At 34.8% G+C, this 16,021-nt stretch overlaps 1 protein-coding gene across 1 annotated transcript in view; it reads left to right on the top strand.

Annotated features, from left to right (window-relative positions):
- The window catches only part of LOC149802974 (protocadherin beta-16-like), a 43,778-nt gene that overhangs the window by 3,849 nt on the left and 23,908 nt on the right, over positions 1–16,021 (top strand). Inside the window, exons 2-5 of the mRNA XM_089951329.1 lie at positions 6,353–6,419; positions 13,146–13,229; positions 14,415–14,578; positions 15,273–15,326. Coding sequence (XP_089807455.1) covers positions 6,359–6,419; positions 13,146–13,229; positions 14,415–14,578; positions 15,273–15,326 — 363 coding nt within the window. The 5' untranslated portion in view covers positions 6,353–6,358. The remainder of the gene's footprint in view (positions 1–6,352; positions 6,420–13,145; positions 13,230–14,414; positions 14,579–15,272; positions 15,327–16,021) is intronic.

The following is a 16,021-nucleotide window of genomic DNA, read 5'->3' as shown; positions in this document are numbered from 1 at the left end:
TGTGTATTGTAACATCACACGGTGTTGAATAGTCTTCAAAAAGGGGAATCCATAATTTGAAAGTAGGAGTTAAACTGGCAAAGGTTGACATATTCTCAAATTCTTAAACACGATTCAGTGCGGTTGCTAAAATGGGGACCTGGGCGCAAAGATCATAGAAGCTAGAGAAAATTTGAAACAGTATTTTTTTATTTTACATTTTTTAAATGATGATACACACTCATCTTCTACTCGTATGATGTACATCGGTCGTGTACAGATCCGTAAGAAGAGATTTCGAAGACAAAGGGTTAACCCAGGATTTACTGGATTCTCTCCTTCCCTTCTAAAAGGGACAAGATGTTAAAAATGTTCCATCAAATTTCTAATGCCTTTCTCTCACCCCACCATGCAGCACATTAACCTTTCTACAGCTATGGTGGTTACAAGTTTGACAGTACAACACGCAGAGTGCATCTTAAAGATAAAATCTTATTGTTTTGACATCTAATTCGACAACATTCGAAGCAAAGTAAACAACTACAATGAATGGCTGTATTTCCATTTTTATCAACTTTATGCAATCTAAATTTGGTTACGTCGTTGACTTGAGCTCCAGTATGCATATTTCATATTTTATTCTACCAGCAGAAAGATATGCCAAGGAAGTTTCTCTCATTACATTATGACTGAAATTGTGGTGCACCTAACTTACCATAGTAAAAACATTACAGAGTCTGAATCCCTCATCCGTCTCTCCCTATTCATTGCCTTGCCTTCTCCAGACTTTCTATCAGCGTGATTAAATAATGCAACCGAAAGATGTATACGGTTTTTTTATTGTTGGTGGAAATCAATCCAGATGCTAAATGAAGTTACCCAAAAATAGGCAAATATTTTCAATTGTTTAGAACAGTATGATTGACAACCCTATCCCGCCCCCGTTTCTTCCGCTTCTTAGAGTCACGTATTATACTTTACTGCGTACCAGATTACGGATTGTATAGTGTAAAAAGTGAGACCAGATTTAAATGCATTAGCTCATAAAGAAAAAGACAAATTAAAGTACATCTGTTTTCAACAACAAACTGAAGTTATGTAAACGTACGTTTTGGCGGAAGTTCTTCTAAATTGGGATAATATATAAATAAATTCCAAAAGGTTTTCCATAGGCCACCGCAGCGATTTTAAACGAGTAGGAAAAGCCATCCTAAAACAATGCTAGATAAAGTTTAACAGGGATAGGGATACAAGCTGTCACATTTTATTCTGCAATTAGATGCTGTAGAAATCGCCTCGCTCCCCGTTTATGCAAGATAAGTTATTGTGATGTATTTAAATTTTGTTGATTACTATGTGTCCTCCATGCTCATCCGAATGAAAACTCTTCGTATTCACAACACGTACCGATTGACATTATCTCAAAATAAGAGAACATCATTCTGAACATGGAATCTGCTGCACTTTTGTCTGAAAGTTCTCTTCTTGTCTTTCAATATGTGCATTTTTATAGGATATTTCTTATCAATTACAAAGTCCTTTATGTCATTGAGCTCTGTTGAATCCATCTTTTACTTTCCAAGCAGTAAGGCATTTCCATGAATTTCCAAGTTTGTACCCATTATCCAGTTCGGAACATTGATCAAATTTGTTTATAATAATGACCAAGTTTATTGATTAAAGAAAATCTAATATTAAGAATTACTTCTAATAATTAAGGACTATTCATTAGTGTATTAAAATATTATTTAGTATTATCAAATAATCATAAATAATACAAAAGTGACTGAACAGCAGTTCATTAAAATGGAGGATAACAAAAGGTTTTCTATGGGGGGCAATGTTCTACGTTACACGAGCTCAATACTGGATGTTTTAGAATGCCGTCCGGTCTTAGTAATTAGCATTTCGATTATTTTGAGAAATAAAGTGTGATATGTATCCGGTTTTATCACATGTTAATAGAACTCACTCAGAGAGAGAGAGAGAGAGAGAGAGAGAGAGAGCAAACACACTATCACACTATACATAGAGTGTAATACAATAATACTAATGATTACACATGAGCCGAAAGTTTACTCAGCTATGACAGGCATGATAAGACTGTTTACCCGTCTACGTATTAGTTTCGGATGAAGTACTAGTAGTAGTAAGATCTCGGCAGGAAGGTATTTGCTTATTAAAATCAACTCTATTAGTTAGCTCTTTAATAAAACCATATAATTCCTAAACTTTCTTATTTATGACAATAAACTTTTACAGATTATTTTTAAAAATTTTCCCACTGTCCTTCGCAAAGTTGAATCAGGCTTTGTTGTTGATAGAGCTTTCATTACGAACGTTATCAAGTTCATTTCAAGGCCTAGTTGTTGAATTGATGGATTTCCAAGCACATCGGCAATGCTGGGGTTCGAATCTCCATCACGAGTTATTGTCTTTTATTAGTTGAAGCGTGGTCTCGGACATACAGGCCAAAGATAATCCTCTTGTCGCGGAGGTCGAGAAAGTTGTCATCGTGTTCAATTAGCGAAATGTAAGGACCTTTGCGAAGCAAATATACTTTCAGGGGTATAGCGAATGACAGCAGGCGGCCGTTGTGGTTGTTGCATTCGGCGCTCAAGTCCATATAAAAATCGCTTATAGCGTTGCATAAAACACAGAAGGAAATCTTGGCAGTGATCTGCCGGGCGTGACGTTGTAGCCCAAACCGAGAATTAAGTTTGCGGGTTGATCTTATCGAACCAACCTAACAGCTGGTCTGGGCTTAAGTTTGCGATATGTTGACGCGGTTTGTTCCTAATCTGATATCTGTCACTACATAAACGGTTGGCTCACTGGCGAGAATGCCTTTTTTAGTTCTTTCGTTGTTCAGGGATGCAATCATCCACTGTATTTCCTGGTTCATTTCGTCTCTTTCGGATGCACCCAATGACAGGTTTGTTGATTTCTAGGTGGATTCCTTATTATATAAGCACAGCGTTTCCTGGAACAAGTTCTTACCAAGAACTTAAGTGTAGTTGGTATGCAATGAAAAAGTACAAAGTGGATGACACAACTATTATAAACTTACTCTTTTAACCTTAGAAGGTAGCCAAACGGGCGTTTCGACATCTCAGAATCAAAGGGAGTAGTATTAAACATCTAACTGAATTTCAGTATGAAACTTTATGCAACCAAGTTCATTGTTTTATCTTTTATTTCATATACATGATTTCATGCTTATATAATCTCGGTCGGCCTTTGGGAAGTACGTTTAAAAAAAAAGGAAAACCATTTAAATAACCCTTTATCTGACTTTCGGTTTCAGAGTTTTGGTACCTCATTCGCATTGAGCGCATTATATATGTTGTTCCCGTTGTAAGGAAATCCTTCTTTTTATCATTCTTCAATTCTTAACTGAGAGTAATACTCTTTACAATATATAACTAAAACCTTAATGTTATTTACCTTGAGTGCTCGAATGATTTTGTGTTCTGCGTCGACTGTAATGAATAATGTGAGTGAAGATTTATTAATATCACTGGTCAACAGTGAAATCATTACTGACTTGAAAAGGCCCTAATCTGTAGTATTTTGGTGTGCCGAACACGAATATAACCGTGAAAAATTTGTATTGGCTCTCGTTTTGAAGATATTCATATACCTCATTTTCTATGTTTCACTGTGTAAATTTCTCCAGTAGGACTGCAGCAACATCCGGAATAATGATGTAACATTGCATAATACCATCATGCTCACATCATCCACAGTTGATTGCATCATTTTCTGATGCAATGCAATACTAATGCCATGCGGCTGCTGAAGTAAGTTGACGTCAGCAGTGTACTATACATGTGTAGGCCTATTATACTAATGCCAGGCGGCTGCTGAAGCTGACGTAAGCAGTGTACTATATAAAGCCCAATCAGATAGGTTCAGCATTTAAAATATTTTAGACGTTGTGCGAGACAGTTCAAGCTACTGTTACATAAAACTTATTATTTTATCCATTTACGTACAATAAAGAACAGTAATGCCTCGAAAGTGTGTTAATACCGCGGACAATTTTTGCTATATTTGTGGGGAAGTGACATTTGCCAACCAGAAGAAAAGTATCAATTCTCAAGTGAAGAAGGCATATCATCTTTACTTCGGATGCAAGGTTGGTGACCAAGACAAGCCTTGGGTTCCGCATATATGCTGTGCTACATGTACAACACAGTTTTCACAGTGGTTGAATTGCAAAAGGTCATCAATGCCGTTTGCAGTCCCAATGGTGTGGAGAGAGCCAAGCAACCACCTAAATGACTGTTACTTCTGCTTGGTTCCTCCTCTTTCCGGCGGAATAACGAAGCGAAAGAAGTCGAGAATAGTCTACCCAAACATTCCGTCTGCATTGAGACCAGTTCCACATGGTGAGGGACTTCCTATTCCAGAACCTCCAGCAGAATATTCTCTTGATTCATCTGACGAAGACAAAGGTGAGTCGACCTGTTCTTCTCCTGGTCCATCAGCATGCAGTGATCCAGATTTTCACTGTGGTGCATCATCAACCCCACACAGAATAACACAGGAAGAACTAAATGACCTGATTCGTGATTTGGACTTATCAAAGAACAAGGCAGAATTGCTAGGATCAAGACTCCAACAATGGAATCTTCTAGAAGAAGATGTCACAATTACTGCATATCGAAAGCGCCACCAGCAATTGGAGCCTTTCTTCAGAAAGGAAAGTAATCTGATATTCTGTTCCGATATTGAGGGCCTCATGAATGCTTTAAAAATCACTCATGACCCACAAGAATGGAGACTATTTGTGGACTCTTCGAAACTGAGTCTCAAGGCTGTGCTTTTGCACAATGGAAACATTCTTCCATCTATTCCAGTAGCGTATGCTGTCCACATGAAAGAGACATACGATAACTTAAGGCAGCTACTGAATTCCATTGAGTATAACAAGTACAGCTGGCACCTCTGTGGTGATTTGAAGGTACATTGTAGTTGCCCTTTTAATGGGACTGCAGCAAGGATATACAAAATACGTGTTTCTTATGCGAGTGGGATAGCCGAGCAAGGGAAATGCACTACATGAGGAAGGAATGGACTCACAGGCAGAATGTAGCCATTGGAGAGAAGAATATCCAACACCCAGCTCTGGTTGAGGCTCAGAAAATCTTGCTACCACCCCTTCACATCAAACTAGGTTTGATGAAGAACTTCGTGAAAGCCATTGACCGGACTTTGCCAGCATTCCGATACCTGCATGAAAAATTCCCTCGACTCAGCGAAGCAAAGATTAAAGAGGGAGTTTTTGTGGGTCCTCAGATTCGAGAGCTTTTCAAAGATGACCGGTTCAACAACTTGCTGGAAGGTGACGCGAAACAAGCATGGAATGCTTTTCGCCTAGTTTCTACAAACTTCCTCGGAAATGTTAGGGCAGAAAACTATAAGGAACTAGTGGAAGACATGTTGATAAAGTATAAGAAACTTGGCTGCAATATGTCTCTAAAGATTCACTTCCTTCATTCCCATTTGGATTTCTTTCCTAGCAACTCTGGTATTGTTAGTGATGAACACGGCGAACGTTTTCATCAAGATATCGCAACAATGGAACAAAGATACCAGGGAAAATGGTCCACTACAATGCTGGCTGACTACTGCTGGACACTCCTCAGAGATGCTCCCGAACAGCTGTACAAGAGACAGGCGAAGAAATCTAAGATGTAGTCAATGACTTGATTTTTTATAGGTAGGCTATTACAGTTGACCTTTTACTATTGGAATGCATTTCGTTATGTAAACATTAATTTCTTGCAGATTACAAAAAAACTAGAGCCAATTTTGCAATTTGACTGTCATATTCGTGTTCAGCACATAAAAATTGATAAGAATTGACTAATTTTATTTCAGTAACATGACTTTTGTAAAAATTTGTTGTCCAGTGTATTTCGTCAATGCGTGAATTTATTTATCAATATTTTTTTATCAAAAGATCCCGGTCGTGATAAATTGTGCCCCAACTAATTTTGAACAGACAAGTTCTAAGCAAAAAAATGGAGTTTGATGTTGATTCTTATGTTTTATCTACTCCCCGTCATCCTATTTCCAGCATATAAATAATGTACACTCCATTGTAGTTCTCTGAGTGCCTGTGATTCTATTTACCAGTCTATCTATTAATTTTTTTTCTCCCTCTCTACATGTCTGTATAGCTGTTTCTCTCACTTTCTCATATATATATATATATATATATATATATATATATATATATATATATATATATATATATATATATATATATATGTGTGTGTGTGTGTGTGTGTGTGTGTGTGTGTGTGTGTGTTTTCTTTTTATATATTATATTAGATGCTCAGTCACGTTTTCATATTTACAGATAAATATGGGCATCAAAGATTTCAAGAGTATATTTTCAACGTACATGATTGTCATTGTGATCACAGGTTTGTATTCTTTATTAACTATTTAATTTTGAGTAGCATGGACTTTAAAGAAAATTATTACCATGCTTCTTTCCATTTTGTGAAGGACACGCTATAGTTTACAGCTTCTAAAATCCATTTTAGGAAAGGAAGAAGAAACAAATCCTTGAGCAAACAAAATGTATTAAATTTAATAATGACTCAAATAAATAGATTGAGAAGTATAAATAATGTATTACTTTCTATTTTTCAAGGATTATTTTATTTTAAAGTTATATTTTGTTGCCGTAATCTGTTAATTGCTTCAATTAGTAATTGTGTGTACTTTAATGAAAAGAATCTTCATTTGTAATAGAGATCAACGGTCTAAAATAGATTTTTCACAATTACCATGCGGCTCTTCACAGTTAAGATAAGCATTCCAACAAAGATAACATACACGAAAGATAGAAAAATATAAATGCAATGTGTTTTATTCAGTAATTCTGACATCTTTGAAAGATTATAATATTTGGTTGCAAAATCATATATACGCATAGATGAGAGACAAAGGATTACGCATAGATGAGAGACAAAGGATAACATTCCATGTACATGGACCATTAATACGCACAGATGTACAAATTGTTTCTGGCAGTGGCTAAAGTCTCTGCTTTTAGCGTAGTGTTTTTCTTTTCTATGAATGTGTGTCTCCTAAATAATTTAGACGTGTAAAACTCAACTTTGGTACACTTGTAGAAACTTATTATATTCATGTTATCATTAGGTCGTTTTACAAACTTTACCTTAAACACTTACTCATTGCCCACGCCTTATCTTAACGTTACTTCATCAAATCCATTTCTGACACCGTTTACCCAGTAGTCTCAGTCGATACGCTATTTCAATTAAAGACTGTAACGATGTTTCGGGGGTCTGTGATACGGTATTTTCATAACTCGAAACTAATATTTCACTATCCAAATAGATATGATATTTATCATATTAGCTCCACACAGTTCATTGTAAGAAAGACAAGGAATTTGTTCATTCAAAATAACATATAAAACGTTTATATATCTGGTATTTCACGTGAACCAGAGGTTCTGATCCATTGTTAAGGATAAGTATATATTTGGTATCAAACATATTTTGACAGGTAATGTTCACAATCTAGATAATTTACTTTTCAAACATGCATCCATTTTCAGTCTTGGGCGGCTAGTGTTTTAATCACGTATACTACGAGTTTTTGGAAGAAAATACATAACCTAACTATTCGCAATATCATTGAATTGAGAAACTGCCCAAAATGTCGTCTGACAATTATCATAACGATATCTTTAAAATTAAAGAATTATTTTGAAAATGCTGTAACTTTGTTACAAGCTGACTTGTGGTTCAAACTGAATATTTCTTCAGGCAATTGTATTTAATAAATCAAGCAGAACCCGGGTTGATAGTGCGCAGTGGTTCATTGAAGTGGTGGTTAAACAAAGCTTGACTGCCATCGGCTGTTGGCTTAGCTTAAGCGTGTTGTCATCTCTTAGGGTTGCCCGTAATACTGGTATTATATATATATATATATATGCTCAGTATATAATAATCATGTTTACCGCGGTTGTAGCCTCAAAACATGTCTGTATTATATGCTAGGTCTCATTGTTCAATTTCGTAGCACGTTTACGCTATAGACTTTGTCCACATAGTTATGTTATGCTGTAAATACATAGCAACTATTTGGTTCACTAATATCATTTATGTTCAATACAAAGTCACGAAAGTGGACAACATCAAACACAATGTTTGTCTTTGTTTTAATTATGTACCCATATACTTTGACTTTGTAATATTTGCACGACTGACCTAGGGTATTCTGTCCTTTCACTCTGTCTTCCTCTTGACTCCATCTATGTCGGAAAGAGTAGGCTGGTGCATGTACATTTCAATTTTGCATCTTAATACAAGTTAAAATTAAAATCGTTTCTCAGTCACTTTCGTTTTGATAATAACTTTGCACCCTCTTATACATGTTATGAACACACATAATTATAATTACGTCTGACATCATCGTTTCTCAACGTATGACGCAGAAGGTTTCTATCCATCCTATAAAAAAGCTTTAAAACATTTTATACAAATAATAGTATATACACTACCACAACATACTTGAAACACTGACAAATTAATATAATATATATGATGTAAACGTGTTATTAATAACTGAATATATAAAACAAACACTTGCCTTTATTCTACTAATAACTTTTTCTTCCTCCATCAGTAAGTGAATCTGTAAAATAAATGGTTGTAAATATTCACTAAAAACCAATAGCAAGTCATACCTCTGTAATTTTAAGGTCACGTCGAAAACATCTTCTAAATACTAGAGTTAATACATCAGTTGAGTAGCAACTAGGATAGTAACGCACATAAAATAATGCATTTATTAACTCGGCCCGTTTCGGAGAAATGGTTACTGGAACAAAACCTGTTTCTTCCATTTTTAATTTCTAATCTAATAAAGGCACTCACGTTATAAGTAAGGAACAATAGCCAGATTGCTACATGTATATGCTAGACCATGAGGCTAATTATTCGCTTCATAAATTTTGCGAGTGTCAGCCTTGCGAACAATGAGCGTCAAAGCGATGTGTACACAGCTGGCTGGCCGGCCGGCTTATGTAACTATCGTAATGATAGTGTAAGCCGACATGAAAAGGACGGGTGGGAAGCCAGTTGTATATAACATGGCCATAGGAACTTGTTACTGACACCTTATTTGGCTGCGTGCGATTCACTGTTAAGTGGCATGAATTACCGGTGTTGGGCTCAAAAGAACATAAAGTGGGGGTCGTAAATCCACCTTGACAGACTGCCGGGGAGGGGACAATGTCTTCTAATTATGTAGACCATGGGTGAATCGACATCCACTCTAAACTGAGCAAGGCGTGGCCACCATTGGAGTCACAAGTTTAAATCTAGTGTCTTGAAACTAAACGTCAGTAGTCGCTAAACCATCTTGCGGGAATTACATAAGGAAGTTATAAGCTACTCCGACGTCATTCGAAATTCTGGGAATTACAAAGGAGCTTCTGACAGTTTTTAGCGACCGGAGGAGCTGTATGAGATAGAGAAGGGAAATGCCCTGGTACAGTTGGTCCCGAGTCTCTTGGAGACAAGAAAAGGAGAGAACGGAAGTGGAAGAAGTTGACGGGTGAAGTACGTGGTTGTAGGACTGAAAAGGAACTGGGTACTAGTCAAGAAATACTACAGATGAGTAGAAACACAGGACAGGAGGACAATCTATCACACTAAGTCAGATGATGAAAGACGAGTGATAGGGTTTTGAACATTGAATTTCATTTCAGGAAGGACTATCTGTTATTGAATGGCATTACATATGTTGTTTATTTGAATTTCACCTTTTGTGTATTCAGTAATTTAACTGTCGGCATCGTTGACTGGGGGCTCGGAGCTTTGCATCTCTATCAATACTTCAATTTCTAACAAAAAACGAGCCAGGGTGGGCCTTCTGTAATAATTAAAGATACTACTAGGAGCACCCCACCCCAACCTAAGGTAGTCTACGAGACCTTTACAAGCACTAAAATTTAAAGTATATGCATACCATGTGAAACATTTAATACTGTTATTTATTTTCGTCTCGTGAGAGCATAATGCCTGTGTGAGATATTTATATATATATATATATATATATATATATATATATATATATATATATATATATATATATATTTGTGAAATTTTACTTTTAAATTATACTCGATCAAATGTTTATTTTGTTAGTAATTGTGTCATCCTTTGTAACTTCTAAAGTTACCGAAGCGTCAAAGCAGTATATTTAGCGTATCGAAAATCTGTATCAAACCATAATTTTTGCAAACGTATCATGGGTTTATATTTAGTATTAACTTTCTAACCTGGAATGTTCACTTTTCGTATTAAATGATTAAACAACGGGTTGTTTCGACAAGTTCCACACATACCTATCTGCCAACATTATTTAAAAATGTCTAACATTAAAAGACATTACATCTCTACTAAAGCACTGAAAAGAAATCGCCATTACCATAGGTGTAAATAGTAGATTATCATTAAAACCCAATTATATATATATATATATATATATATATATATATATATATATATATATATATATTTATTTATCTCGCCAACAGCAGGAGCAATATTTCTCACCCCGTCATTTTGAGAAGCTTGTTTCCAGAACGATTTATCTCCTTTTGATAAGGATTACGTAGTCAGCTAGCTCTCTGTCCGGTATAAAGTTAAATTGATGAAGCATGGCTAGAATGCTTTAAAATATAATACTGTCATGATTAGTTACTATATATTTATATAATTATTAAAAACACCAGACAATATCATTTTATAATCTGGGTATTTGTTTTCGAATGTGCCATTCCATTTTCAATAACTAAAAATACAAACTTTTCTATGTGATTGGATTCATAGTCTGGTGACATTTACACCAATCTAAATATAAAGTTCTAAGTTAATATATAAGAATCTAATTCCATTACAACCAAAACAATGTTGGTAGAGGAGCGATATTTCGTGATTTCTTTCCTTCTAATATTCGAGACAAGATGCACGTACTTAATGAAATATAACACATGCATTTCTTTTTGAGAATTCTTACACTATCAAACCTTATACATCCATTTCAAATAAAAGGATCTGAGACGATTTTCGACGTTTCCCATAGCACAGTAGTATGAAAATATGATTTCTAAATTCACTAAATTCAGTTTTCGCACAACACATTTACTATTAGCAGAATTTAGTCTCTCCTACAACCCTTAAAATGCCTTGGCCATATTCCTATTTAGTAATTTCGAACAAACACGAATTCTTTTTAAATTTCATCAAAATACATAAGCATAACCAACTTTCAATTTAGAATAGTTGAAATCCAGTCTTTGATAGCCTTTTTAAGGCAGAATACAAACTGGTCATTGTATGACACACAAAGAAATTGGGCACAATACGAACATATGAGTTGACGGCTTCATTGTACGCTGCATTCGCATCGCTTCCCTCGTTATCGACAACATCAATGGATTGGTTCTTCATTTCTCTACATCTTCATAATACTCCTTGTCATATAGTTTAGAAAAGTTATAATAGCTGGTCGGGGATTCTTTGTTGATTTTTGCACCTATGTTCGTCCAGCTGAAATCTTTTTTTTTCAATCTAGTGCAAGTACATTTAGCCACATGTAGCATAATCCTTTGTTTGGTGTCCAATCATTTCTTACTAAGCTTTAAAAATTCATAAAATACGAGGTAATCACGTCTTGGCTGTGCCTCTAGGTACCATAGATTTTCCTTATTTTTCTGGAGCCACGTTTCAAACTGGTTTACAATACCCTGTAAAATTCCTCAAGCTGGCAATAAAGCGATTGATTCGATGTCACAGAATGAGTAAAATAGTTCGTACAGTTATCTCACGTCTCACATCAGGTCGTGTTTTTAGAAATTTAGTTTTTAAACTAATATCAAATATTGTCTCGGTTGCATCAATCATATCACCAGAATTTGCTTCGACGATGCTAAAGATGCCTAGTGAAGTGTGGATGTGCTCTACTGGGTTGATACCGATGCAATGACAGGGTTTTAAGTCTGGATGGGACTCAACAGGCGTTCTGATTCTATTTTTACTTGCTTGTGCTTATTGACATAGCTGCATTTAACTTAGTAGGTTGGGTATTCCTTCGAGGTCAACATATCTAACCTGGACCTGAATTAATTTCAACATGTGGCACAACCTTGAGGAAAAGAATTACACATCTCAGTACTGTAAAATTTGTGTTGGTATTGGAAATGTGTAGTGACTTGTTGGATTTATCTAGTTAGAAAAAACACCAAATTCGCCTTCGCCCAATTTATTTAATATGCTAAATGCGTCATTTTTCAGGTTTAGCATACTTTCAAAATATTGCCTGCCTTCTTGCTACGACGATTTTACTTGTAGCTGTTGGATCTATTGATCAAGTTTCCATTCCAAATACATTTATTCTCCATCACTAAATTCATATATATACATATATATATATATATATATATATATATATATATATATATATATATATATATATATATATATATATATATATATATATATATATATATAAGTCTAGTCAATAAATATGATACTGGAAAATCTTCAAATGATTTAAATGTAGATTTTAACTGGAGAAACATTTAATGTTCCATTGACCTCGATGCAGCCTAAGTGTTTTGTACTTTTAAAGTCCCAAGAATCATCCTTAGCCATACAATGATAACCCTTTATTGGCAAATATTGAACATAGGTCATCTTGCCTTTGCTTTCTTTGCTAAGCAATAGAAACTCGAACTTGCATAATGTCTATACTACTACAACAACAACAACAACTACAACTACACATATTACTACTACTACTACTATTAGACATGTGATTATGCCGACTAATTGGAAGACGAACATTTGTCCTGATAGCTTTTGCCGATTTAGATAATAATGATATCCAGAAATCATATATATAGTTGGTCTTAGGATTTCCTTTTTGAATATCACCCACTAATATTACTACTGCTACTACTACTACTACTACTATCAGTAACGTTGGACACTCTGTGTGGCCTAATTCGAATTTGTTGTGAAAATTTATGTGTTCACCCCACCCCAAAATAAGTGTATTTTACCCAGCATTAAAGGAATATATTATTTCCTGTTTTACAGGTTTCTTTATTGCTGGTTGTGCGTCAATTCCACATTTTGAAGGACTACCGCAATTCAAGCAGGTCTATGAGAACGTATCTGTGGGTAATTAACCTTACGATAGATCTAAACCATTTGTTTATCTCTTGCATATGGTTTAATGTAAACTTAATTTCAACTTATTTTTATACAATAATACTTGTGATACACTGTACCTGCCTTCGTCGTTCACGTTTATTCAATTACTTTTTATAATGCTACGTGAATATACATTGTTACGAGTCTGTGTTTTTATAATAAGTAAGAAAAGAGTGAAAAGCAACAAACTTTGTAAAATTCAACAAACAATTTTTTCCCTTGAATAAAAAGTGAAAATGTAATTAAAATGAACTCACAGTACTACGAATTAAGTCCCAGATAATCATGGAATTACAAACAAAAGTCCTAATAATTTAAAGTCTTTGATAAAATTTAGTAGCAGTCCAAATTAACTCCAAAGTTGAAGACCTTGTCGTGCATGTTGTAGCTTGTAGAGTGTTGATGTGCGAAGAGTCGTTGTTGAATCACAGTAATATAATTCCAGGCTTGAATTCACTATAAATTCCAGTGAATGTTTCTATAAAAGAATTGTATCAGAGCAATTCGGTATTTCCAGAGATAACAATTACTTGCAGTCAATAATTCGAAGAATTAGGTTCCAATCCAAAATTACTGGACACAACATATACTACAACTCGATTATGCTAGAACTTAAAGCACGAATAAAAAAATCCTCTCAATTACAAGATTCGTAATAGAATACCATTTTAACATGAAGTTGCAATCCAAACGGCAGTTGTATTTTCAGTTATATAAATTAACTGTCAATGATATTAAATATTTAAACCTCCATAAAGACCTGAAATATTCAAGAGATAATTTATACTTTAAGGTTATAATATCATACAAATATTAACCCGAATTTCCAATAACACCTTCAGGATTAGGTGATGTTCGATGATTGATATGATGTACATGAAAACCGAATTTTATCACACACCAGTAATAAGCAATTCCGCTAATAACTAATTTTGCGAATTCTTAGAACACAAAAATACAAACGATAATGTAGTGCTGTGTTCCTTCACTACATGAATGGGTTGGCATTGGGATCATCTATATATGTAAAGTTTAGCAAACTAGGAGGGAAATAAACTGGGGACATCAGGAAATATCTTACGACGATATATTATATATATGATAGGAATTGGTTTCCATACAATATAACTGAGTTATTTTTTATGCTATAAGGTACACAGTTATTCACAATGGAAGCGATAGACACTGACCAAAATAACGTTATGACCTTCAAAGCCTCCACAGACACAAATACCTACGTCAACATCATACAGTTCAGTAATCAAAGTGTGGCGAAGGCAAATGTGACTTTGAGGACAGAGCTTGACAGAGAATCAGTAAGTGTTACATTGCTTTCTTTTCCTGGATGTATCCATATCGGATTTCCATTTTGTGCCTCTTTTTTACTGTTAGAATCGTGACAATACATTATTTGAGCATGTAACTACAAATGTACAGCGCATAAACAGGCAATTGATGTGCTTTTGTTTCAACGGAACCCACTATATAGTGTTCTGACTATTCTCCGGTATCTCAGACAAAAAACATAGTAAGATATTATTTCGCCATTTCTTGTAACTATAAGTAAAGTCAACTGGTGTAATAATCTACATGCATATGACATCACTCTTTCAGGTTTCAAGATATCTGCCATGAAAAACAGTCATGTTGCAACCACTGACTTCAGATGATTACGTTAATGTGCCTATGTATCTTCAGTATTTTAGTATATGGCTCTTAATAGTCAGGACCTGTCTGCGACACTTGAGCATGGTCAAATATAGTCTCTCACTATAAAACAGAAAGTATTTCAAGTATGAATACTGTAGGTTTTCAGATAGTTTAGAGTATATTAAATTTCGAGAGTGTTTGACATTGTTTTTCAGCTCCTGCCTAATATTCTAAATGAGGCTGAGATCGTGGCTCTGTCATGGACACAGTACATGAACTATTGTGTCCCTGCATTTTGTTCCGATTGATGCACTGGCGTTCAAAATATTTATAAAACCTTAATGACTATGTTTCTTTCAGCACGAAGGAGGAATAGAACTGAAATTTTCTGTAATAGACAGCAGAGGCAATACGGTATGGACTTGATATTAACCCAGTAACACACACACACACACACACACACCCTCTATATGCATACGTCTATGTACCATGGTATGTATATCACGTATAAGTTATTCAACAACATGATGCTACATGTCTGCGGCATGGTGCCACAGTGTTAGATATCACTATAAACTGCCACACTATATACATCGTAGCGATATGACGGAAAAATTGTTAAAACTACGTTAAAAATAAAAAAACACGCACATAAATACATACATACATACATACATACATACATACATACATACATACATACATGCATGCATGCATGCATACATGCATACATACATACATACAATATTTTGTTTAATATCTTTACATGCCATTATAATGTAACATTGTATGTTGGACTTGATCTTGTCCAAAATTTGAATTCATTTCTGCTTGGCTAAAATTGACTTTTCTTTTATTTTATTAGCTGTAAACAACAAGTACTTAGCTAAATTATTCTCTGTATGAATGGGTTTAAAATAAATATTATTATTAGTAGAAGGGAATATGTTTATTTGGGTCAAGGATTAGGAATTTCCTAAGTGAATTATACATAATCCTGATTATTGTTTTGTAAACATCAGGACCATTCTAGAAGGTTATTTTCCATTAGGTAATAGGTTTTTTATATAACAAAATGCTAATTGTAGCCTGATGTCAAGTATAAAATT

Source organism: Sinohyriopsis cumingii, chromosome 3, assembly GCF_028554795.1.
Source record: "Sinohyriopsis cumingii isolate HCF-2022 chromosome 3, ASM2855479v2, whole genome shotgun sequence".
In the NCBI taxonomy this organism is placed as follows: Eukaryota; Metazoa; Mollusca; class Bivalvia; order Unionida; family Unionidae; genus Sinohyriopsis; species Sinohyriopsis cumingii.
The sequence above is the reverse complement of the archived record's forward strand: the minus strand, read 5'-3'. Positions and strand labels throughout refer to the sequence as shown.